The sequence below is a fragment of the Filobasidium floriforme genome (assembly GCF_021052385.1).
Source record: "Filobasidium floriforme strain CBS 6241 chromosome Unknown HD553scaffold_4, whole genome shotgun sequence".
NCBI lineage: Eukaryota > Fungi > Basidiomycota > Tremellomycetes > Filobasidiales > Filobasidiaceae > Filobasidium > Filobasidium floriforme.
This window is the reverse complement of record NW_025763625.1, coordinates 788,062-811,181: the sequence shown is the minus strand read 5'-3', so window position 1 is coordinate 811,181 and position 23,120 is coordinate 788,062. Positions and strand designations below refer to the sequence as shown.

The 23,120-nt window shown below is 53.7% G+C and overlaps 8 protein-coding genes across 8 annotated transcripts; 4 read left to right on the top strand and 4 right to left on the bottom strand.

Annotated features, from left to right (window-relative positions):
• The first annotated feature begins 157 nt into the window (after positions 1-157).
• Positions 158-3,375, top strand: HD553DRAFT_306614 (putative Phosphoribosylformylglycinamidine cyclo-ligase). Its single transcript, XM_046179300.1, has 8 exons — positions 158-547; positions 614-680; positions 770-1,784; positions 1,858-2,132; positions 2,203-2,406; positions 2,477-2,963; positions 3,046-3,175; positions 3,269-3,375. The coding sequence occupies exons 1-7, from the start codon at positions 305-307 to the stop codon at positions 3,167-3,169; spliced, it is 2,415 nt and encodes an 804-aa protein (XP_046038914.1). The 5' UTR covers positions 158-304; the 3' UTR covers positions 3,170-3,175; positions 3,269-3,375.
• Positions 3,376-5,038: 1,663 nt separating this feature from the next.
• On the bottom strand, positions 5,039-6,391 carry HD553DRAFT_178871 (uncharacterized protein). Its single transcript, XM_046176941.1, has 2 exons — positions 5,615-6,391; positions 5,039-5,536 (listed from the first exon to the last, which is right to left on the bottom strand). The coding sequence occupies exons 1-2, from the start codon at positions 6,094-6,096 to the stop codon at positions 5,314-5,316; spliced, it is 705 nt and encodes a 234-aa protein (XP_046038913.1). The 5' UTR covers positions 6,097-6,391; the 3' UTR covers positions 5,039-5,313.
• Positions 6,392-6,900: 509 nt separating this feature from the next.
• HD553DRAFT_306609 (uncharacterized protein) lies at positions 6,901-8,283 on the top strand. Its single transcript, XM_046179299.1, has 4 exons — positions 6,901-7,451; positions 7,523-7,595; positions 7,669-7,946; positions 8,039-8,283. Exons 1-4 carry the CDS (start codon positions 7,098-7,100, stop codon positions 8,144-8,146), a joined length of 813 nt encoding a protein of 270 aa, XP_046038912.1. The 5' UTR covers positions 6,901-7,097; the 3' UTR covers positions 8,147-8,283.
• A 133-nt stretch (positions 8,284-8,416) lies between these two features.
• Positions 8,417-11,066, top strand: HD553DRAFT_178777 (uncharacterized protein). The gene is made up of 5 exons (XM_046176940.1): positions 8,417-8,572; positions 8,633-9,035; positions 9,101-9,192; positions 9,252-10,565; positions 10,648-11,066. Exons 1-5 carry the CDS (start codon positions 8,499-8,501, stop codon positions 10,964-10,966), a joined length of 2,202 nt encoding a protein of 733 aa, XP_046038911.1. The 5' UTR covers positions 8,417-8,498; the 3' UTR covers positions 10,967-11,066.
• A 646-nt stretch (positions 11,067-11,712) lies between these two features.
• Positions 11,713-14,887, top strand: HD553DRAFT_306605 (uncharacterized protein). Its single transcript, XM_046179298.1, has 7 exons — positions 11,713-12,982; positions 13,066-13,501; positions 13,573-13,886; positions 13,950-14,412; positions 14,480-14,544; positions 14,612-14,672; positions 14,739-14,887. The coding sequence occupies exons 1-7, from the start codon at positions 12,034-12,036 to the stop codon at positions 14,788-14,790; spliced, it is 2,340 nt and encodes a 779-aa protein (XP_046038910.1). The 5' UTR covers positions 11,713-12,033; the 3' UTR covers positions 14,791-14,887.
• HD553DRAFT_306602 (uncharacterized protein) lies at positions 14,888-17,895 on the bottom strand. Its single transcript, XM_046179297.1, has 9 exons — positions 17,559-17,895; positions 17,272-17,482; positions 16,885-17,191; positions 16,374-16,812; positions 16,228-16,287; positions 16,013-16,145; positions 15,793-15,819; positions 15,205-15,731; positions 14,888-15,129 (listed from the first exon to the last, which is right to left on the bottom strand). The coding sequence occupies exons 1-9, from the start codon at positions 17,814-17,816 to the stop codon at positions 14,935-14,937; spliced, it is 2,157 nt and encodes a 718-aa protein (XP_046038909.1). The 5' UTR covers positions 17,817-17,895; the 3' UTR covers positions 14,888-14,934.
• A 1,460-nt stretch (positions 17,896-19,355) lies between these two features.
• On the bottom strand, positions 19,356-20,877 carry HD553DRAFT_268484 (putative oxidoreductase; the record flags this gene model as incomplete). The annotated part of the gene is made up of 5 exons (XM_046177580.1): positions 19,356-19,437; positions 19,552-19,619; positions 19,693-20,586; positions 20,655-20,747; positions 20,821-20,877. The coding sequence occupies 5 exons, from the start codon at positions 20,875-20,877 to the stop codon at positions 19,356-19,358; spliced, it is 1,194 nt and encodes a 397-aa protein (XP_046038908.1).
• A 350-nt stretch (positions 20,878-21,227) lies between these two features.
• On the bottom strand, positions 21,228-22,554 carry HD553DRAFT_348345 (uncharacterized protein). Its single transcript, XM_046183372.1, has 4 exons — positions 22,098-22,554; positions 21,982-22,031; positions 21,706-21,912; positions 21,228-21,636 (listed from the first exon to the last, which is right to left on the bottom strand). Exons 1-4 carry the CDS (start codon positions 22,115-22,117, stop codon positions 21,479-21,481), a joined length of 435 nt encoding a protein of 144 aa, XP_046038907.1. The 5' UTR covers positions 22,118-22,554; the 3' UTR covers positions 21,228-21,478.
• Between the last annotated feature and the right edge of the window lie 566 nt (positions 22,555-23,120).

Genomic DNA, 23,120 nt, shown 5'->3' with positions numbered 1-23,120 from the left:
TAGCCCTCCAAACTCTCTGCCTTCTCACGCGTTCCACCCATTTGTGCCATGTTTTAAGGAGAGCCTTCGACGCTGTTTTTTGGTTCCGACCCGAATCTCGTAACCCATATTTGATGCCGGCATCTCGCTTTTATCCCTCCCTTCGGCGAGTGTGTCCTACGAACATTTTGGAACGATAAACCTCGTCAAAAGGTCACATCTTGTACCATCCACCTGACTGCTACCCTATCGATTTCCCACACAAGGTTATCGACCGTAGTCGTTGACAACCTACCCAAAACAACACACACAACCAATCACCACCATGTCCTCTCCCGTCACTGACTTTCCCGCCCCGGCCTCGTCCCTCCGCATCCTCCTGCTCGGAGCCGGAGGCAGGGAACACGCCCTCGCCTACAAGCTCGCCCAGTCGCCCAAGGTCAGCAAGGTGTTCGTCTCGCCTGGGAACGGTGGGACGGCGGATATGCTCGGGGGCAAGGTCGAAAACGTCGAGGTCAAGTGGGGACAGCAATTTGACGGGCTGGTAGCTTGGGCCAAGCAGAACAAGGTGGGTCGCGCTTGACGAGATTTTGTCGGCTGTAATAACCTGCAGCTGAACAGTCACCGTTGCTAGGTCGATTTGCTCATTCCTGGACCTGAGCAACCTCTGGTAGACGGTGTCGAGGGTGTCTTCCGCCAAGGTGAGCTGTCGCTTGCATCTCAATCAGTGTTCTCGCTTGGGGGAGCTGATCAACCATGCGGCCGACTTCTACCTCGACTCGACTCTCAGCCGGCATCGCCGTCTTCGGTCCATCCCCTGCTGCCGCCCTGCTCGAGGGTTCTAAAGCCCTCTCCAAAGCCTTCATGGCCCGTCACTCGATCCCCACGGCCGGATTCGCCTGTTTCACCCCTTCGACCTACCATGACGCGCTCTCTTACCTGGACACCTGCGGATACCCTCGGGTCGTCATCAAAGCTTCCGGACTCGCTGGTGGCAAGGGAGTGCTCATCCCGGAGACTATGGACGAAGCCAGGGCCGCCGTCAAGTCCGTCCTCGTCGACATGGAGTTTGGGAACGCAGGGGAAGAGGTCGTCATCGAGGAATTCCTCACTGGCCCCGAGATCAGCGTCCTGGCCTTTTGCGATGGATACACGTTCAAGTGTCTGCCTCCCGCGCAAGACCACAAGCGGATAGGCGAAGGAGACGTCGGGCTGAACACTGGCGGGATGGGAGCCTACGCCCCAGCTCCGGTCGGAGACGAAGAGATCATGCGTCGGATCTCCTCGGAATGCCTTGAACCCACCTTGAGGGGGATGAGGAAAGAAGGACACCCGTTCTTGGGCATGCTCTTTACCGGTTTCGTGCTCACCTCTTCCGGTCCGAAAGTCTTGGAATACAACGTCCGTTTCGGAGATCCCGAGACCGAGGCGCTCGTCTTGCTCTCTTCGGGTGACCTGGCCGAGATCATGCTCGCCTGTACCGAGAGGAGATTGGATTCCGTCGACATCGACGTTCAACAGGGGAAACACGCCGTCAGCGTCATCCTTGCCAGCGGGGGATACCCGGGAAGCTACCCCAAGGGGAAAAAGATCACCATCGATACCGCCAACGTTCCCGAGGGCGTCCACGTCTTCCACGCGGGGACCAAGAAGTTGGAGGACGGATCGATCGTCACGGATGGAGGGAGGGTCATGGCCGTCTGCGCTGCCGGGGAGACGCTCGAGCAGGCCGTACAACTCGCTTACAAGGGAGTGGACGCGGTCGATTTCGAGGGCAAGACGTTTAGGCGGGATATCGCTCATCGGTGAGTGACAACGTGGTTATGGATGCAAGAATCTGGTCCAGAGTCGCTTACCGATCATTAAATCGTCTCGCAGAGCTCTGGGCAAGGCGTCTTCGAGCGACAAGGGCGACTCGCTCACCTACGCCGCCGCTGGTGTATCGGTCGACAACGGGAATGCCCTCGTCGATGCTATCAAGCCCATCGTCAAGGCTACCCGACGACCGGGTGCGGACGGCGAGATTGGCGGATTTGGGGGCGCGTTCGACCTCAAGTCGGCAGGCTTTAGGGACCCGGTGCTCGTCAGCGGGACCGACGGGGTCGGGACCAAGTTGAGGGTCGCACTCGATTGCGGGATCCACACCAGTGTCGGTGAGTCGTCTTGGTCTGGGGTCAGAGACGCTCTTGCAGCCTTGCTCACGCATGAAAGCATTTTTTATAGGTATCGACCTCGTCGCCATGTCGGTCAACGACCTCATCGTTCAGGGAGCCGAGCCGTTGTACTTCTTGGACTACTTTGCGTGTTCCAAGCTCGACGTGCCCGTCGCTGCCGATGTCATCACTGGGATCGCCGAGGGGTGTCTCCAGGCCGGTTGCGCCTTGATCGGGGGTGAGACGGCCGAGATGCCGGGAATGTACCACGGAGGTCAGTAGTCGCTCAGTTGGCAGAGGCTTTCCCACCGAGGCTAAAGCTAGTTTTCCTCGCCCGTCTTTAGACGACTATGACTTGGCTGGGTTCGCCGTCGGTGCGGTCGAACGCGAGTTGCTCTTGCCGCAGCGCAACATCCAGGCCGGCGACGTCCTCATCGGTCTCCCCTCGTCCGGGATCCACTCGAACGGGTTCTCGCTCGTCCGCAAGGTCGTCGCTCGATCTGGACTCGAATACACCTCGCCCGCTCCTTGGGACACTTCGGTCACCCTCGGTCAATCCCTCTTGGTCCCGACCAGGATCTACATCAAACAGCTCTTGCCCGCCATCCGAGCCGGTATGCTCAAGGGAATGTCTCACATTACCGGAGGTGGATTCCTGGAGAACATCCCTCGAGTGTTCCCCTCGGGTTCCAACTTGGGATGCACGATCGACGCTAAGGCTTGGGATTTGCCCGCGATCTGGAAGTGGATCATGAAGACTGGAAACATTGAAGCCCTGGAGATGGCCAGGACGTTCAACATGGGTATTGGCATGGTCGTCATTGTCGCTGCGTGAGTCTACGATAGGGAATTTCGTGTCGAGTATGGTGTAGTGAGCTTATTCGAGATTGCGGCTGCCCTTTCCACAACACAGCGACAAGGCCGAGGCTGCTTTGGAGAGTATCAGGAGCTCGGGTGAGCCCGGCGCCATCGTGATCGGTGCTATCAAGGACGCTCAGGGTGTCCAGATGCAGAACCTGGAAGAGTGGTCTTCGTGAGGCATTGTCAGTAATCTGCTCACAACGGCGCGATGAAAACAAACCCCAAAATAACGTTTTGTGAGACGTGTGTCTTGTTGTAACGATACGATAATATAGGGACTGTTCCGGGTTTGTCTTGTTAATGATGAATAGATTGTTTGATCGAAAGATGGTTGCCACATTGCCGGTTGGATCAGTGCTTTACGACCGGGACGCCACAACGCGCTATTATCTAGCTTTTGGAACCGTCCTACTCATTCCCAAATCAATCTGCAACACTCCAGGCCTGGTACAACCCGTTTCAGCGGCACAACACTTTCGAGATAACGGACCGTGTTCGTATCTTGTCTGGCATGAATGTAACGACCGACTCTCGGATGTGTTCGGGATCGACGACTCGCTTCGACATTCTTCGCTCACCTATATTCACTATGTCTGAAACCAACAAAGAAGTGCTCAAGCATGGCTTCATGAGAGGAGTCTAGATACCCTCCGCTACTTCTGTCGTCCTCACCATACATAGAAACTCCGCGGTACACGTGCAGCTGGGTGAGCTGACGTAAATTGCTCGCAACTTACCTCATACTCCAGCTCGCAGGTCGCATTATGATATTCATAGTTGGATGAGCGATGATCTTCCTCAGCCTCAGCTACGATCAACTACATTCCATGATCACTGCTGGAAGGCAGACTTCTAATTCAGCTAGAAGTCGACGGCATGATCTTCATGTAGACAGAGAAGCTTAGTGAACAATCACAGCCAACTCAAAATCCAAAACGCATCCGAGGCACGAACAGCACGGGTCGAGGAGAGTTGTACAAACGATCCACCACGACCTTTGCCACAAATGTCGGCATTCCTGCCGCCTCCCCCTCCCCTTTTCCCCTGTTCTCCACGTATTTGCCTCCCGCGTCTCCTGTCAACTCTACAAACGCACCGTCGCTATTGAACGCATGTAACAATATCGTCCAGGAAGAGATCCGCCGGTTGCTGCCTACCAAGAACACGTTAGCGAAATACATCAATGCTATGTTTTGGGCTAGAGATTCTCACCAGGAGGATACCCTGTGGAATGACGCAGATAGGTTCTCAAGACGGGTGGCAGCCGTGATTCGAGCGTATCCACGATGTCAAGGGAATTTGGATGTGAATGCTGACGGAGCTACTGGAATCGACTGGCAGTCGATCAAGGAAGATTTGGAGCTCTGTCAACTGGTTGCAGAGAAGGCAAAGAAGGCGCGGAGGAATGAATGCACGGGAAAGTGGTTTTGGGTGAGAATGGCGACATGTTTGTCGTGGTGTTGGGTCACAACAGCAGTCAGAGTATAAAGGTTGGCATGGTGTTGGGTCACAACACCAGCCAAATTATGAAGACTGGCGACGTGTTTGTTGTGCTGTTGGGTCAGGTCCTCATGACAAATTCCAAGTTCTTTGAGTTTCTTCTCGTCAATCTCCTTTCAATGCTGCAGGCTGGGTTCAAGACAAGTCCATGGGCCATGGTAGCGCTGAATCATAGAGAACGACAAGTTATGTGTGCATGTGCTATGTGTGAGAGGATTCTGGCGAGCGATGAGTATGCATGTATGTATGATACATACGATGAGGGGTGAAGACATGCTCCCGGTCGCGGTTTGGCATGTGTTACAGGAACAATCTCTCAGGCACCGATTGTTCCCCCTGTAAAAACCACTCTTCCTTCCTACCACACTCATTTGACTACAATCTAATCAACTGAGGCCGTGGACAGCGATCTAGAAGCGAATCCAGCATCGAATTTCGAGCTACCTCCTTCGATTCTGCTATGATCCCATCCTGCCGCAAAACCTCCCCGGGGCAGCAAGAAGAGGGCGATTCCTGCCTAGAGGACAATTCTCAAGCAAGTCAGAGTCACAGCCTGTCAGAGCCGCAGGTGCAAAGTGCTTTCGCAAGAGTCAGTCGCATCTATATCATCTGGTTGTCGAATCGCACGGAGCATCGCATCGAAAATAATGGGTGGAGACTCGTTGATCTCGTACAAAGTAGTTCCTCTTTTAGCAGGCATGTGAACCTTGTTACATATCCTTCGTCTAGTTATATATCCTTTGCCTATATGCCCACCAGCACGCGAGCTTCTCTAAATGTCCATAAAAATTCCTCCAGACCGTTGATCGCGGCGACTTTACTATCGCTTCCTTCCGATGACCTTTTGATTATCGCTCTCCTCTAGCAGACGTTCCTGTTCCACCCAATCCTCATCGGTGGTTTCGAGGGCGATATTGCGCGAACGCTCGACGCAAGCGTTCTTCTCTTTCGAGATCACGTAGCCGGGCTCACATGCCAGGACGTGGCAGGTCGCTTGTGCGCAGGTGGTACGGCGGGCCGAAGGGATGGCTGTGCAGTTTTGGCTACGAGGACGTGAAGAGGAAGATCCAAGGTAAGTGAGAGGGAACGTAATGTGTATTTTTGAGAGGGAACAGACGTACCCAAGGTTGAAGATCGCACAGCCTCCGCAGTTTTCGGCATCGTTCTCGAAATCGACGCATTCGAATCCGATCCTGAACCAATCCGCCAACGTCTCCATCTGCGCACCCAGCTCCTCGGGCGATAGCCCTTCCAGGGCTTCTCCTACGAGTCCAGCTCCAGGAGCGGGGCACGACTTCATCTTGGTCAGAACGGGGACGTTGTTGGGGTTTAGAGGGAGCGCGGTGGACGTCGAGGCAGCAACGACGGGCGCTTCGGGGGAAGGACAGAGGAAGGGAGAATAATCCTTCTTGTTTCCCGGGATGTAGGTCACGTCGACATGCTTCTTCTTGTGAAGACCTCGACGAGCCATCGAAGGGGCCGGGGCTTGTCGACGGACAGGGGCGTTGTCCCGGGATGTCAGATCGATGGTGGTCGACGCGGGCAGAGCGACTGCCGAAGACAGCAAGAGCAGTGTCGAGAGAAAGGCGGAGAGAGCGACCATGATGTGTGTGTTTTGCAGAGTATTACTGGTATCGCTGGTGTTGGGATGTTTATGTTATCGAGAGGTAGTTGTAAAGTAAATCGAGGGCGAGATAGGGGTCGAGCGTGTTTCTGGACCTGCCGTGAAACGTAGCTTGTACTTTAAATGATCGTGGGGTGAATCGCGATAACGAGTGTAGGTGGTAGTGACAAACGAGAGACCGAGAGATGGATCAGAGAGATTACGCAGATCGCAGATCGTAAAAAGCTGTGAGAGAAGATAGGATCGACCTTTGGATTGATCGCATCCATCTATTCCAAAACCGGCAAGTCGTCGTCGTCGATGGGTCTCGAAAAGCCACCCCCCCCCCGCGATGTTTATGTTTACGTCCGGGATCAACCGGAAGATGCCTGGTTCCTGGAACCTCGCGTCCCGGTCTGTGGCCGCCCGCTGCTGAAGGCTCTAGTGCCGCCGATTGCAAGCGAAATTTTTGAGTTACAAGCCATCCCTCGTTGTCAGCCACCGGACGACATTCGTTTCGTCGTCACACCGTACACCCCAGCGGATTGCGCGACGCAAGAAAAAAAAGAGTTGCGTCCAGCAGCTGGCAGAGCTCAGAGCGCAGAGCAGCAATCAAAGCCACTCGTCATCACGGCGACGTGGCTATCTCGGTCTTTGCCGTGGGCGAGAGCGAGGGCGCGAGGGCCAGATCCTAGGGCCGGCCAGACAGGTACAGATTCTACAGTAAAAATAGATATGCGATTTCATGAACCGCTACACGGACATGACTACTTATGAACTGTCCGCTCAGCGTCGACACGGTGAGCAGACTCGGTCTTTGCACGCTCAGGTGTACAGGTGTTCAAGATCACCTCCTGCCTCCTGGCCATCTCCGGTGTCTACTTAGCTACTTACTTTCACGCTAGAACCGCTCAAATCGCAAATCGACGGCATCATGATCCCTGACGAATTCTGATGACCCGCACGTCTTCTGCTCGCGTATCCCAGCTGGAACAAGGGAGATGGTCATGGCTATGCACCGCAACAGTAGTAATTCAGGGGACTTGACAAAGAATGGCGACGACCGCAATTTCAAGAAGAATCTCACTGCGGAATGTTCTCTGCCCGGAATCAGTCATGGGAATGACGCTCAAAGCTCTCAGGAACAACGGACCGAAAGCGTCTCGTTTCCGCTCCCCGGACACCCTCAGCTGAGCAGCAAACGGACCTGGCCAGTCGGGGGAGATGCCGACCATCCTCTCTGCGTCGAGTATTGCTATATCCCCACTGTCAAGGTCGGGCTCTTTCACTGGATACTTTGGGGATCCTTCTGGATGGGGTTGGCGTGTATCTTGAAGGTGTATGGATCGAACGTCGTGAGCGTTTCTCGTATCAGTCTGAGTGGAAGAACGTATCTGATCAACGACAACCTGTTTCGTATCGTCAGTTCAAGCTACACAGGTGGACGACCGCATGCTGTATATGCTTGTTGCTTATCGCTAACAAGTCGGTAGTCTCCGGTATGTAACTCAACGGAACCTACCTATTCTACGACTCATCGAAGCTAATATCTCTCCTATCTCCTCGCTCCAGAATCCGCCGTAGCCTTCCCAAACCTGGGCATCCAACTGGAATCAACCACAGCGATCATTATCCCCTTTCCGTTTTCCCTTCGACTAGTCGTACCTCTCGGAACGTCTAAACGGTTTATTCCCCTTTCCAACATCAGATCCAGCTCGAGGATATTTCTCAACGAGGCGTTCCATCGGTGGAGCGTCGTCTACTATCTAGGCGTTCTGAGCCGCGGAGGGATGTATGAGTGCGCAGGAGGGTATGGTGTGGAAGGGCTGGAGGTGCATGTGGTGTTCCCAGTGAGTACTGTAGTAGTGAAAATCTAATAGGGCGTCTGTGGTCGATCTACTGATTACGCTCATCACCCACCTGGCCTTGGTCGTTCTGCCAGACGACAAGACCTCGATTGGAGGTCCTCTTGGAGGTGTATCACGGACTCCGAGAGACGTTGTATGATGACTTTAACGACCTTGACGACAACGATGATGATGAACGATAGGACTTACAGTCTGGCTCGTGCTAGGATCGATCTCGGTCCATCTTGCGCTTGAGATCAATTGGAGCAGTGTAGTATCGCAGCTGATGCCGGGTACCATCGCCTGGTCATGCTGGTCAAGACTTATCAGGACACTGAAGTGCCCGCCGGAAGTATATCGTTCGTGGAATTAGCTTCCGAGCAGTCGATCGAGGACGAGGTGGAGGTCACGCCCCTCCCCCTTACTTAGCTTGCCGGGCATGATTCAGCGTCGAATGATCAGAAAGTCGACAATTCACCTAGCACCTAGCTATAGACAGTCTCCTCACTTCCCATTTCATATCCAGCCAGAACCGTCGCATCGATACCTATACCCATGGATCCAGAGGAGCAGAGCTCGAGTGTACAGTTCGAGGGTCTCCCGTTCGAGATCACGCAAGCTATCTTGAGGCGAGTACCATCCGCTGCGTCGGCAATACCCGAGCTGAACGTGTATCTCTTTGCATACAGCCACCTACCCTTGAAGGACCTTATACCCGTATCCTTACTTTCATCAACGCTACGAGCGGTCTCACTATCGCCGCAGATCACACCGTTTCTCGGACCCGTTCAGCGTATACTACTCCGTGGACCACCTTACCCACCGGAACTCGCCTCCCTTGGAAGCTATACCCACGTAGCGAGGAATGTCTTTACAGAGATCTTGGTCAGAGGGGAGGCGAGATGGATCCTGGAAGAGATGGAGATACCCAAGTTGTCCGATGCTGTATGGGAAGAGGTGTTTCGCAGGAGGTTCTTGCCCAGCTGGAGGCGGTACGGAGAGGGGGACGAGCGCTGGAGGGCGATGTTCTTGCGGATGCTGAGGCGATTGGAGCACCGGGCGCTGGGTTGCACTCACGAAGAGTCATGGACGGTGAGTTGACAAGAAAGTCATTGGAATCCATCTCTCTGGAGCTGATACAATCGTAATGCTACCAGCGCTTTCTCATGTTACACCGGAATGGAACTTGCTCACTCAACCGAATATATTCCCGCACGTTCGACCCGTTGGAGATCTTTCGAGAGATAAAGTCAGTCTATCTTGTCTTTGCACGACTTATCGGGTCGGCTGATCAACCCCGATCGACAGATTGCAAAACAACTTGTCGCATCTTCCGACTCAAGTCCGGCTACTGGTTCAGCTTCAGGACGTTCGGATCTTGATGTTTGGCGTGTTGGCCAGTCCCCGGTCGGTCTTTATCAACGAAAAGGCATTCCGACTGTGTCACCCTCCGAAGCTCTCTGGCAGGAACAAGGCTGGGTGGGAGACGGTGGTGGACGAAGATGGATACGAGCTTGAACCACCTGATCACGTCAAGGCGGCACGCATGAAGAATCCGAGGAGGAACTCTGAACTTCCAGATCTACGCACACATCAGACACCCGCTAAGTTGGCGAGAGGCCGGTCTTATTCAGTCATGGAGACGTCTGCATCATCGTCGACGGGGACGACCACGCAACCTTGGAACATGACGACCGCACAGGTATTCGCCCCTCTCAGTTCTACGAGCCGGTTGAACAGCTCGGTTCAGATGTTGCAACACAATGCCACACCGGAAGAGACCTCCAATTCTGGAGTTGCAGCGGGAACGTCTTCTTCCCGCCATCGTTCGGGATCGGGATCAGCCTTGACTAGGATGCTCAAGTTCGGATCCTCGTCCTCGAGTTCAAACAATAACAACGCCGGGCCGTCGACGGCGATGTTGTCCTCGTCCGAAGGCGCAAGCACTGGTGGCTCAGGGTCTAGGAGCCGGAATTGGTTACGTAGGATAGGCTCCCGCGACTCGCAAGAAGGGCGCTCGTCAGATGATCAGCAGAGGAACAACCAGGGGGGTCTGTCAGAGGTACCTGAGGATGCATCGCGGTCGCAAAGAGGCATCGTGTCCGAGGGTTTACCTTTACCCACGGCAAGGACACCTGTCAATGAAGATGGTAACAGTGATCGCGCGGAAGCATGCGGACCTGGCTGGAATGGCATCCGTCACGACGACATCGACAAACGTCGGACCAATCAGATTGATGCGCTGGGCAGCCTTCCTTATTCGATCATGACGCATCCATGCCCTGCGCCTAGCCATGCCTTGTACCCCAATTATACGCCTAGGGGTCAGGTGGCAGGTCAGTCTGACGAGAACTTTCCTCTGGACCCGATCTTCCCCGGTAGTGGCGACAGAGAAAGCAAGAAGGAGACAAATGGTACGAACGGCCGAGCGGGGTCTCGTCATGGTCTACCCGGTCGCGCAGGTCGTCATGGTGTGGATACAAGGCAATATCATCCGATACTCAAGGAAAGGAAATGGTTACAAGGTGTCGTCAAGGACGGAGGCAGGGTGGTTCCCAGCGAATGGGTTCAGAATCAGGGTCAGGATGGCGGGGAGGCATTGACATGGGTGGGACCGGTGCTGTGAGTCGGCTGATTTCTCACGTCTCGAAGCGTTTACACACATAGAGTCGACGCTAATGAACCGTTCTCAATACCTTGATAGGATCATTGCGCAATTGCAACCCGCACACCCACGACCGCCGAAATACGCCCCCGCCGCTGCCTCCGCAGCACCCGACGCCCAGCCAGACAATGACCAGTCCGACCACTGGAATACGAGTGGAGACTGGCAAGATGGTCCAGCCAACTCGCTGGACATAGTAGGATCCAGTGGAATGTACGCTTCGTTCGAGTATAGCGACCTGTATGCGATCGGGGGTTGGATCCGGATCGACGGGGAAACTGGCGCGCTGGACGCCCAGGGAGCCAGCGCGTGGGGCGGATCGGGAGGGAGGAGGGATGGTTTGGGATTCGGACGATGATGCCCGCCGCGAGAACGGAAACAGGATGGTTGTATCGAACTCAGGAGGAAGAAGCAGGTTGCATACAAATAACGATCAACGTGTATCGAAGAAGCTGGAGGTGGTGATCTGACAATTCTCCGATCCCCGACGGGTACGTTACCGAAAACGGCACTCGGGCATCCCGCTTTCTCCCGTTCTCTGGATCCTTCGGGACCCGGTCAGCTGTCCTCGGGTGGCGGCCGGGCGCAAAAACAAAGGGGAAACATTTTCGTTATCTCGACGTCACACGACCTTGCGACTTGCGACTCGCCAAGTCGACCAAGTCGTCGATGATACCGATATGATCTTTGCATTGTTGTTTCATAGTGTTGGAAGATACACAGCTTTGAAGGTGTTGATGAGCAAGGTGGCGACTGCGAAACACTTCGCAAGAAGCGCCTCGGAGAGCTAGAGCCCGCCGGGGGATAGATGACAAACTTCGTCCTCTCGGCGAATTTATCCATAGAAATTGAGGTTTGTGTATTCTTTTGTTGTCGTCGCCCTGCTCCTGCACCTACTACCATACACTGCTGGAGTTACCAGGCTCGAGAGGTACAGGGGCGTGCGTAGATTGTGAAACTGCGAAACCTACGAAACGAGATGGATGATTCGCAGCCGTCGCAAGTTGGCCGGTCGTAGGGAGGAGCTGGCGGTAGAGTCCATGCCGTCTTTTTTTGTTTTTTGGTCTTGGCATTTCGTAAGGAGGGATCGGCGAAACGAGGTGACCGAGTCGACAAAGGTCGAGGTCATGCGAGTTGCATGTAGCCGTGACATCTGCCCACACTCCCCCTTTCATCAAGGTAGCATCCCCACATCATCAATGTCCTTATCGATACATTCCTTTTCCCTGCAGGATACGCTTGATCGAACGATTCAACGTAGAATCGTATTATAATCAACAAGCTTCTAGAGGAGACACGAACTCGTAGAAAGGCATTCCGTATCGACCTCCTGCCTTGATCATCAAGCTTCGAGCATCAGTGCTCCTAGGTCAACATCACGCTCGCACAGCACCCACACATCACACTTCGACGCATCGATTAGCTATGGCGTCGTTGTCAAGACCCGGCTCGAACGCACCATCTCGCCGAGGGTCTACCCGTCCTTTCGAGAATGAGGACGATAGCAACGGACGACACGGACCTCCCAACAACAACTACAACGATAACGATGACGAGGTCTCTCCCAAATCATCCGCTCCACCTTTTAGGCATTTCGAGAGGTTGATCAATATCCCCAGCGACCTCGTCCATAAGCTCGGCGGGACCGAGATTACTACCCTTGGACCGGTCGACCACAAGTACGATCACGACAACGGCCATGACAGTGATCATAACAGTATCTACCCTTCCATCCGAAGACGATCATCTCTCTTCTCCCTCCAACTCCCTGTCTCTCGGCGAAGGCTCGTCAGGCTATCTCTACTCTTCACGGTGGTCGTCTTGTTCGTCATGACGCTAGGGTCCGGAGCGAGGAATCGAAGACGGACGAGGATGATCGCGGCGGCGTCGGGATCCGTAGCGGGAAAGGACGCCAGGGGAGAATTCAGATGGCCAGCGTGGGTGGACGCTGGATCCGGTCTTAAGCTGAGCTCTAGGTCAGAGGCTGGACGGACGTCGAAAGGCCTCTTGGGAAGAAAGTTGCAAAGAAGCCTTCGGGATTTAGGGTTGATGCCCGTCTTTCTGGACGGGGTCGATCTCCCTCATTCCGCATTACAAGGATCTAGTTCCGCTCATTCTCCTCTTCGACGACGGCTCAATCCGGTAACGACTCCACCTGGCGAGCTCAAGATTCAAGCTGGAGCCGCACAAGAAGAGGTCAGACAGGGCACGGCGGAAGGACAGGAAGAGGATGGGGAAGATGGGGACACGATGCCCTGGTTCTGGGGCAACGTGGACGAGGTCGGGTCGAGTCCTTTTGATCATCTTCCCGAGCTCGATCTCGAAGATGATGGTGATGATGGGCAGAAGGGCAAGAGGGTGTTGTTCTTGACCGGTACGTCGCAAGAAGCAATCCCTAAACAAAGCTCCCTCGATCGTCCTCGTCTGACAAAGTCCTTCGATCGTTACTTTCCGCAGACTACCACGACTACCTGGAACGCATGAACACGCATACCTACGAAATCGTGGATTCTGCCCTGAGACATCCTCTGATATCCCGGGTCGACGTATGGGGTCCGGGTTGGCACGGATGGGACCCCGAGGTAAATATCGGGGAGAACGTCCGTAGGAGAATGTGGAGGGTTTCCGAGATCGACAAGGTTACGAAGGGAAAAGATACGGACGAGAGGAGAGCTCGAGCCGGAGAACAGGTTATGGGTCGGCAGCGGGAGGGTGACGACTGGGCTGGCATCTGGAAAGATTCGGATCGCCAGGTTCGGCTGGAAGAGCAAGCCTCGGAGATGGAAAAGAGTACTGTCGAAGATGGGGTCAAGATGGGAAAATGGCTCGAGGTTGTCAAAGGAGTGGCCGAGGGATGCCCAGCGGAAGGTTTCGACCTGGTCTGGACCATCTCGTACGTCGACCGCCGATTCGATTTCACTAAACGAAGGTGCTCGCTAACCTCCGCGGGCTTTATGTCGACAGCGACATTTTTAAACAGAATGACAAGAGATTGTCCCCTATGCCATGTGGAGCTCTCTTGGCACAACAGATCGGGGACTGCCACTCGCTCAACTGCTTCAAGGAATGGTACCCCTACTCTAGCAACATTACGGTCACAAAGTACGCTTTCGAGATGCTGGACGTCTACAACCCGGAGAGGCTCAAGGCATCATACCCGGATATGAGCATGCATCTGTTCGGACATAGTCCAGATTCTGCCAATCAGTGGGACTTTTTCCCTGGCAAATGGAGCGAACGCAAGCATGATGCGCAGATGTTTGGCTTCACCGGTAGCTGTGAGTGGCGATCGTCTATAGGATGCGCCTGAACTCCGAATTTGATCAATCGTTCTCGCATAGTCTACCCGTTGCGAACCGTGGTGACCAATGCTATTAACGATGGCAAGGACACCGTCATCAAGCGGTTCCAACATCCTGGATATACCATTTGGGAAGATCCGAAGGCGTACGAGGATCCTCTCGAGACGTATACAATCGACCACCCTTACTATCAGAAACACATCCGTATGCGACAGGACTTTGCAGAAGGTCTGAGGAGTAGCAAGATCTGTGTCTTTGATTCGAGTTTGAGCAGAAAGGCGATCCGCAAATACGCACAATCATTCTTGAGCGGTTGTGTCGTCGCCGGGGACATCCCCACCGAGCACGAAGAGGCGTTTGAAAAGTTCATGATCAAGCTTCATCCGGACAATACCATCGAGCAAATCGATGACATCCTCAAAAAGGCCTTGCTGGACGAGGAAGAATTGAAGAGGAAAGCGTTCTTGGCGTTTGCATACGCTCGCAAATACCTCACCAACACGTGAGTCAAGAGCACACAATCGACATTGCTACGTGGTGCTAAAATTGTTAAACGTCCGTCTTGATAGTAACAAGATCACCCAGATGCTCCGCCTAGTCGACAAGCACAACGAAGGAGCTCGTGGATATGATTGTGAGCCGGTCGATAGCCTTGTTACAGGTTACAGGTTGAGCTGACGCAACCGTCTTCGTCATACAAGTGCCGTACGGTTTCTCGCTGAGATGCCGAGCATACTGGAGCAATGAGGACTCGCATAGACCGTGAGTACCACTTGATACGTTAAGTGTTTGCTCATAAGCTGAACTCTTGCAATGCGCGTCTTGTAGACCTTGGTGTCAGGGTTATCGAGGATTGGAAGGCAAGCCGCGACCGGGTTAAGGCTTGGTCTCGGACGTCACGTAAGGAACTGTATCGATAGTCTTGTATATCACTAGTACCGCCTTTGTATCCACCGATTTTAGCATGCCTTCAAGGTCACCACTATAATGGATGATTGCATCTCGACCGCCTCGACGTCATCTTCTACAACGCAAAGTCGACCTCGTTGGCCTTGATTTCGCCTGCGACCCAACCTCCGGGACGGTCCCAATCCCCACTTTTTCCCCCCTCCTTATGGGTGACCATGAGGTCGCTCATGACCATCTCTTTACCCGCTACTGCCTTGACCATGTCCCAAACGGTCAGCAGCGCAACGGACGCTGCCGATAAGGCTTCCATCTGAACGACAAGGTAAGGTAGGCGGGGTAAGCGTCTAAAAAGACAAGATAAGGGCGTTCCTTTTTCGAAACTCACCTCGACGCCGGTCTTGCCTTCGCACTCGGCTACCGCCTTGACCGAGACCCAACCGCCGCCGTCGTCCTTGCGCACATCCTGATCCAATCTAAAAGCCAGTTTCAAGTCCGTCAAGCTGATGGGATGACAAAGAGGAATCATGTCGCTCGTCCTCTTCCCGGCCATGATCCCCGCGATCCTCGCCGTTCCAAAGACATCTCCTTTTTTCCAGGTCGAACCGCTCGGATCCTGCGCGAGCATGTCGAAAGCGACCTTGGGCAGGTAGATTCGGCCCTTGGCAGTTGCGCGTCGAGTCGTTGACGCCTTGTTCGAAATCGAGACCATCGAGGCGCGGCCCGTCTTGTCGAGGTGCGTCAATGTCGGTTCCTTGACCTCGTTGACATGAGCGCTAGTGTGTTTCTGTCTGATAGCTAACCAGCCGGTACTTCGTCCTCCGATTCCAAGACCGTTTCTCTTCATTATCCTCGGCGCACGCTCTACGATCTGTTCCGATCTTCTCCACAGTCTATGCGATACAGTTCTATGGTCTGTAAAGGTTTCACTCATCAGAACACAGCCCGCAAGCCTCTGCTTCGACACTTGACTTACCTGAGAGATTGACGATCCGTCCAAGCCCTTTTCCATACGCCAAGCCGATACAATAATCCCCAAACCCCGCCAATTTCGTTCCAGTCCAGTCCGAGCCAATCCAGCCCCAATATGATACAGTCCAAGTCCCAAGTTCCACACACAATACGCCAAAGTCGCCTCGATCAACCCCCGATCATGACCATGCTCCGATTTCGCATGGACTTCAAAAGGTCCATACCTGCGTGTTTCGGCTTCTTGTTGCCCACGGCCATGGAGATGACGTCGATCAAGCGTTCGTCTATCCGCGAGTTTGGGTCTTGAGAGCGCATGACATCGCGGAGCGAGACTTCGGTATTGTCGAACAGGCAGACCTGCGGGAAGGGGTTGCGAGAGACAAGGCAGGGAAGCGTTAGCAAAAGCGGCTCAACAAGCTAGAGTTGACTGAGCGCTCACCTTGAGATGCCCGTCCGCCGTGATTCGAAGTCGGTTACAAGTCCCGCAGAAGTGGTCGCTCTGTTTCCAAGACATTTTCGATTCGCATCAATACCCAACCTTCTGAAACAGCACGGTGCTCTTATACGGCCGAGAACAAAGCTCACCATACTGCTGATAAATCCAATCTCCCCCTTGTACCCCTTGACCCTCCACCTCTTGCTCGTCCCATCATCCCCGTCATCCCTGACCATCTCCAGATCGTCGCCATACCGTGCCTTCAGTATCCCCAAAGCCTCTTCATAACTGACCATCTCCGTCTTGTCCCACTCGTTGCCGGAAAACGGCATAAACTCGATAAACCTGACGCTGATCGGACGCTCCTTGGTGAGTTCGGCAAACGACAACAGTTCGGACAGGTTGGTGGATCGGGTGAGGACCGAGTTGAGTTTGACCGAACGGAGACCCGGGCGGAAATCAGAGAGGGAGGCGTGAAGGGGTGCGTCGCTGAGATGCGACAGGGCGTGGTCGAGTGCAGACATGACGGCAGAATACCCTCGCCGACGAGTGATCTCCTCGAATTTGGCCTCTTCTAGCGTATCCAAGCTATGGGTCATCCAGGATTCGCCATCAGTATCCACACTTCCCGCCAACTGAAGACGCAACCCTCTTGCTCACCTCAAATTCAAATGCGTCAAACCCCCCTTGACCAACTCGTTCAATTTCCCGCCATTATCGCTCCTGCCTCCCAGAGCCACTCCATTACTCGTCATCCCTATGATTCTTAACCCCTGATCTCTGAGTGCCCCTATCCCAGCAACAAGCCCGGCCAGGTCTTTCCTCAATGTAGGTTCACCACCGGTGAGTCTGATTTTGGATACGCCTTGGGAGACGAAGAGGCGGGAGAGGTGCATGATCTCCGAGTTGGTCAGGATGTGAGAGGGAGGGGACAGAGGGACTCCGTTGGCGGGCATGCAGTAGGTACCTGTGGTACAAGGAGCGAAACGTCGAGTCAGAAAACGGATAAGGCGATGATTGATCTCCGGCCCCAAAGATTCGACTTACATCGCAGGTTGCACCTCTCAGTCAGACTGATCCTCAAGTAGCCATGATCCCGCTTATACCGATCCGTCAATGGGTGTCTCCCCGTCTTTTCCCTCGACCTGGCTGTCAGACCGGCTGGATCCAAGATCTGGCCGAGTTCCGAGCTCGAGGGTGACGGCGAGGCAGCGGTAAGAGGGGCTGGGTGGAGAAGATCGTGCTGGGCAATCTTGGCCTGAAAGGACGAATCACACAAAATGAGCTCGATACGCTCGTTACTTGGCGAAAAGAAACCGAGCCTTCGAAAGTACCTTGATGTAATCCCGGTAATTCCCTGCCGACCTCGACCCTGACAATTCTCCTCGTTGAAACCCTTCTACCATACTCTCCATCCCGACCCCTCTCGACGCCATATAGTCCAGCGGCTCGTCCTCTACATCACGCACCCTTACGGCCTGTGCGGGCGGTCTGAAGAGGTTCGGGGAGGTCGAGATTGCTTGTCGCCGGCTTATCGTCGTCCGGGTCATCGTTATCGGCGTCGCGGTGGTCGTTGAGCGTATTCGGTGCATGATCACGGTGTATATGTATCAACGCGAAGGTGGCTACTGCTTGAGATCAACCAAGTCGCAAGTCGCAAGTAGGTCAGTAGTTGAAGATGATTTGTGAAGATGTTTCGAGGTCGAAAGAGTGAGGACGGGGGGTGGGGGCGTGCTTACTCTCTGTCGAAATGTGGAGGTCGACGCATGGGATTGTCCGCGAATAGCTCCCCCATGACGCTGCGCTGCTGACCCAATCATACAGACCTCATCACATCATCCACATCGTTTCACCTTGCCTCGGTTCACTCTCCACCTCCGCCCAATTATCAGCCCCATACAATGGACGCCTTGTCGCCCTGACCCCCGTCCGTTACCATCCGACAGCACGGGATAATGGACGGGAGACAGGTCGAGAAAGGCGGCCATTATAGAGGGCTGATAAGAGGCGGAGAGGGCGCGGACGCGAAGGGAGGGGACGATCTGGATGATGTGTATAGGCAAAACAGATACATCGTCAAAGTAGTACAGAAGTCCCTTGCATCTTGCCTGTGTTATATATTCGTCCAAACGTATGGCAAAACTGTGGGGTTGGCTTCATCTGGCTCATCGTGCTCATCATCACGCTCGTCATTCATCTGGCTCGTCACATATCACCAGGCTCGTCGACAAGAAATTCAAGAAATCAGGATCCGAGACCGATCGCGTCGGATCCGTCGGATCACTCTTCTTCGTTCTCTCGACTTTCGGCTCAAGCCTCCCTGGTATGAGCTCGCTTACGGCTCGTCTCTCTGTCTGGCTACTTTCTTCTTGTACTCCTACCCCTGTCATCCTACCCTTGACTTCGGTCGCATCCGCCAGGATCGATCGCCTATCTCGTCTCGCCTGCTCGCGCGCGTTTCAGAAGGAAGGCGACGATCGACGATCTATCATCTCGAAGCTCGAAGACGAATTCTGATGTTTCAGATCACTTCGTGACTTGGGGGATGTTACAATCATGTACGTCATTTTGGACTTGACTATTTATCACTGCGTCCCGTGTCGTAAGAACCTCTTCTTTTGGATACAACTCCGTCCTGTTTACCGCTCGACTTCCTAAAGACGTCTTGTCCAAGCCAAAGACCTGCCTATGGCGTCGGACGATGGGAGAGCGTTTCCATTGATGCTCCACGGCCTGAAGTTTCATGTCTTATCATAAGTAATTTTGATAAGATCTAGTTTCCAGGTCCATCATTCTCACGCCGCAACAGCAAGAGACTGTGTATGCAGCTAGAAAGGCAGGACTGTTGTTGGTGCCCAATCTAGGCTACATCATCTACAGACTGAAGCGAACATGGGAGGGGGGCAAGGACATCTGGTGGAGCTAAGTAGATCTAGGAATCTTCTGCTTTCGCGCAACTCACCTTTCTGGATAAACAGGTTGTTACCATTAATGTTCATTATTGCACTGATTGCATATACTTGGTGGGCGATAGGTCCGATCGCTTAGAATCAGGTCTGGATACTGTTACGGGTACGATGACAAGTGATACAACAGAGGAACGCGTGTTCTGCAGACAGGCGAAAGGCTTTTTACAAGTGATAATCTTCGATGCCGTTGACAATAACGCCTCGTCTTGTCCACACGCTTTCGATGTTCATGTCCCTTGATCCGCTATAGTTTGGGCAACGCAGGACGAAGTCATGGGGGAAGGCAGAAAGTCGAGCAGAGTAATGATTCGTCAGATGTGGTTTTCAAGGGGTTAACACTGACCCGATTGAAACTCACTCGGTGCGCATGATGACTACGGGATCTTCGCCTTCATTGGCTGGATTTCGGAAGACTAGGTTCTCCGTCTGCAACCGGATGAAACAGGCGGAAAGATTCAGAAACGGCAATCCGTATCTAGCACCCGCTGCGCAAACCCACCAGTCCCAGACTCATATGAATCCCCGCAGGTCCGATCTCGATCTCACTCTCGCCCTCCTTGCCTTCGATCGCGCTCAAGATGTTTTTGGTGACGACACCCGCCTGCGCGATGCCCGGTCTCGCCGCCTTGTGTGCGCCCGTATCGGCGATATCACCGAGAGCGTACATATGACCATAAACAGGGTCCTTGAATTGTAGCGTTGGTTTGACTCGGATGAACCCGTTCGTTGGATTCACCAAGACCTCGTCCGTGGAGGGCTGAAGCGAGTGCAAGAGCTGATTATTGGCGATCTGACCGGTGGCGAGGATGACCAGTTGAGCGGGTATCTTTCGCCCGTCCCTGAGCTCGACATCGAAATTGGATCCGTCCAGCGGGAACCCGTCTGAGGGTACGATGACCCTGTTCTCCGTGATGAGATCGACCCCGAGGACGTCGAATCGCTGCTTGATGATCTCGTGCAACTTGGGATGATACTTGGGCATGACCGTCTTTCTGGACTGGACCAGCGTCACGGTTTTTTCCGGGTAGACCTCTTTGAGATCCGTAGCCATTTGGACGCCTACAGCTCCTCCACCGATGATGACAATCCTATCAGCCCTTTGAACGCCGGCTTGGTAAGTCTTGAAGTACCCGATAGATTCCTTCTTTTCGTCCGACTGCATCGACCCAGGCGAGGGGAGTTTGGTCCCCGTGGCCAGGACGAGGTGATCAAAGTCGACCCGTTTGGTGCCCTTCCATTCGCGGTCGAGCTCGAGGTGATAGGGATAGACCGATAAGACCTTGGCCTTGATGAAGTGATGCAAGTCCGGGTTGGGGATATTCGGTTGCTTGAACGCATGCGAGTACGGAATGAACGCCTTGTGCTCGTGCTCAGGAACCACCGCGAACCGAGGCTATTGCGAGGCGAGACTGATCAGGTCAGCACGAGACTTGCATATCAAATCCTAGTAGATCCACTCACAAAAGCGAACAGGTGGTGAAAGTGACTATGAGGTTCGATCAGGAGCACACGGTGCGTAGACGGTAAAGCCGCTGCTAGTTGTTGCGCTGCACTCTATATCCATATTGCCCCTCCGAATCAGCTCACAGCTCCCTTAGGAAAGGAAAGTGCATGATGTGAGACTCACCAAACCGACATACGACCCTCCTACTACAACCACGTTCTTCAAACTAGAGGTTATCATTTTCGAGTGAATGTCGTCTGAGCGGTCGATCAGGTAGGTTTCGCGGAAATAAGCGATGCAAGCTAACAGCACGGCGAATGTCAACCAGCCCCATTGTCGCATGGGTATTGGTCTTGCTCGCTGACGGATTCATATATGGTCGAGCATAGAGATCATATCGATACAACGATGATCATCGGGTGATGCAAGTCTACAAAGTTGTTCCTGTTTCGGCACACCCCGGACATTTCGGGTCCTAGATTGCGCTGCGACTCGGCCGCGAACGCCGCGTTGCGAGTTCGGCAGACGCCCAGACATATCATGCCGAGGGCTGAAATGGGACCTTTCGGGTCAGACGATCAGAGAGAGTTGCAGCGATTGCACCACGAGGCAGCTTGCAGCTTGTCGCTGCCTATGCGCATTTGCTCGCCAGGTAGGAGGTTTGGATCATTACACTTATTATAAGAGCATTGCGTTTGTACATTATCTCAACAAAGTCGTCCGATGCTACAGTAGTAGTGTATTCAGTAGTGCAGAGCTGCCACTTTATATAACCTTGATCTTCATTCGTACAGCAAGTGAAATCCTGAATGTTCTCGTTCCAAGCAGGCCAGACTCCTATTCAGCGACCGTTTGAGGACGGTTCGTGATAGCCTGGCGGAGCGCCCAAAGGTGCAGCAAGCGGTGGTTGTGATGACGAGTTGAGGTTCGACAGGGACGGCACGACTGGGGAGGTGTTTGGATTGTACATCGCTTCAGGAATCTTGATACCGGGGTCGTCTGCCATGGGGAGCATGTCGATCAGTAAACAATCTAAAGATATGGCCAATCGACGCCGGGTGTACTCACGATAACTAGGCAGATCCCCATCTGTCCTGCTTGCCACCCTGACCACGTCATTCTGCCCTCGCGTCAGCCTCTCCCCTCCTGGCGGTCGATCGGCCGAAGACGGTCTCCACGAGTTGGACAAGGAGTTGGTCATGACCGGGAAAGGCAACCCTCTTGATGCAGCAAGCTGGGCTTGACGGCGGTGTTTCTTGTAGAGGTATATTCGGCCTGTAGCGAAAACGAGAAGGGAGTCGTTAACGATAATTTATCGGATCGCCCGAGTGGATATAAACTTACCCATTATGGTGATAGACAACACGATTGCAACGACGACAACGACGAACCATCTGAGGATCGACGAGTATCAGTCAGTGGTTGATCGGTGGGGTATAACCGATTTGTTGAAGACTCACCCATAGTTGTCCAACGCCATCTTCGAAGAGCGATTGAGAAATTTGGTTTATGCGATTGTTTGTGACACTAGCCAAATTGTTGTAGCTAGTACGAATTTGCTTTATAGGCAAGGTGGGTGTTTATTATTATAAGTGAAGTCGGTAGAAGAGGCAAGGGCGTAGGTCGTCCGATGGCACAGTCGACCAGGCCGTACGAGCTATATATGCGATCGCTGCATTACTAATTCAATTTACGCCAAGGGGTCGTTGCCACTAACCCCTAGGTCCCCCGCAGATCGGATGATGTAGGAGCAGGATCGGCAGCAGAAACAGGTGATTCCCTTGGAACGCGCAATGCCGCAACACAATCACCGGGCGACGAATGCAAGAGAGAGATGGAGGGATCCGGAGAGAGAGAGGTGGAGGCGAGATCTCTGCCGAACTCCCGATCTTGTGCGTCAAGGATGCCGGCCAGGAGAAAGGATACGAGACGGTAGCGCGCGGACTGCGGATCCATCAATCGATGATGTCACATGCACCGCCTTGGCGTAGAAGCTTCTCTGTCGCGATCGAGTTTCATCTCGAATTCGCCGTCGGTTTCAGCTGGGTTCTGCAGGTCCAGATGAACTCCCATGGTTTCTGGCGAGCTACGAACGCTGGACTGAATGCAGACTGTGACAACCCCCATCGGACTACACGCTTGGTGCATGATGTCACGATGGCTTCACATCCAAGAGTGTCTACGTCGACGTTGACGTCGACACCTCGGGTTGAGGTGACTTCGTGCGTCACTTGCCAGCCAGATATAGACAGGACCCAACTGTAGCGAACGTATATTTGAAGTAATCCCGTTTGCTAGGGTCTCCGATCAGATAGTTGGGAAGAGGCGCTTTCAACATGAATCTCATCATTTTTCGATAAGGGGGAAGCAGGTTCAGATCTGATTGGGACTCGTCTAGAAGGTGGAAGGGCTCGCTTGCGAAAAGGGAAGTAATTATGTGACGTACCTCCCGGCTCTGTCGGGAACTTGTGCACTCTCAATAT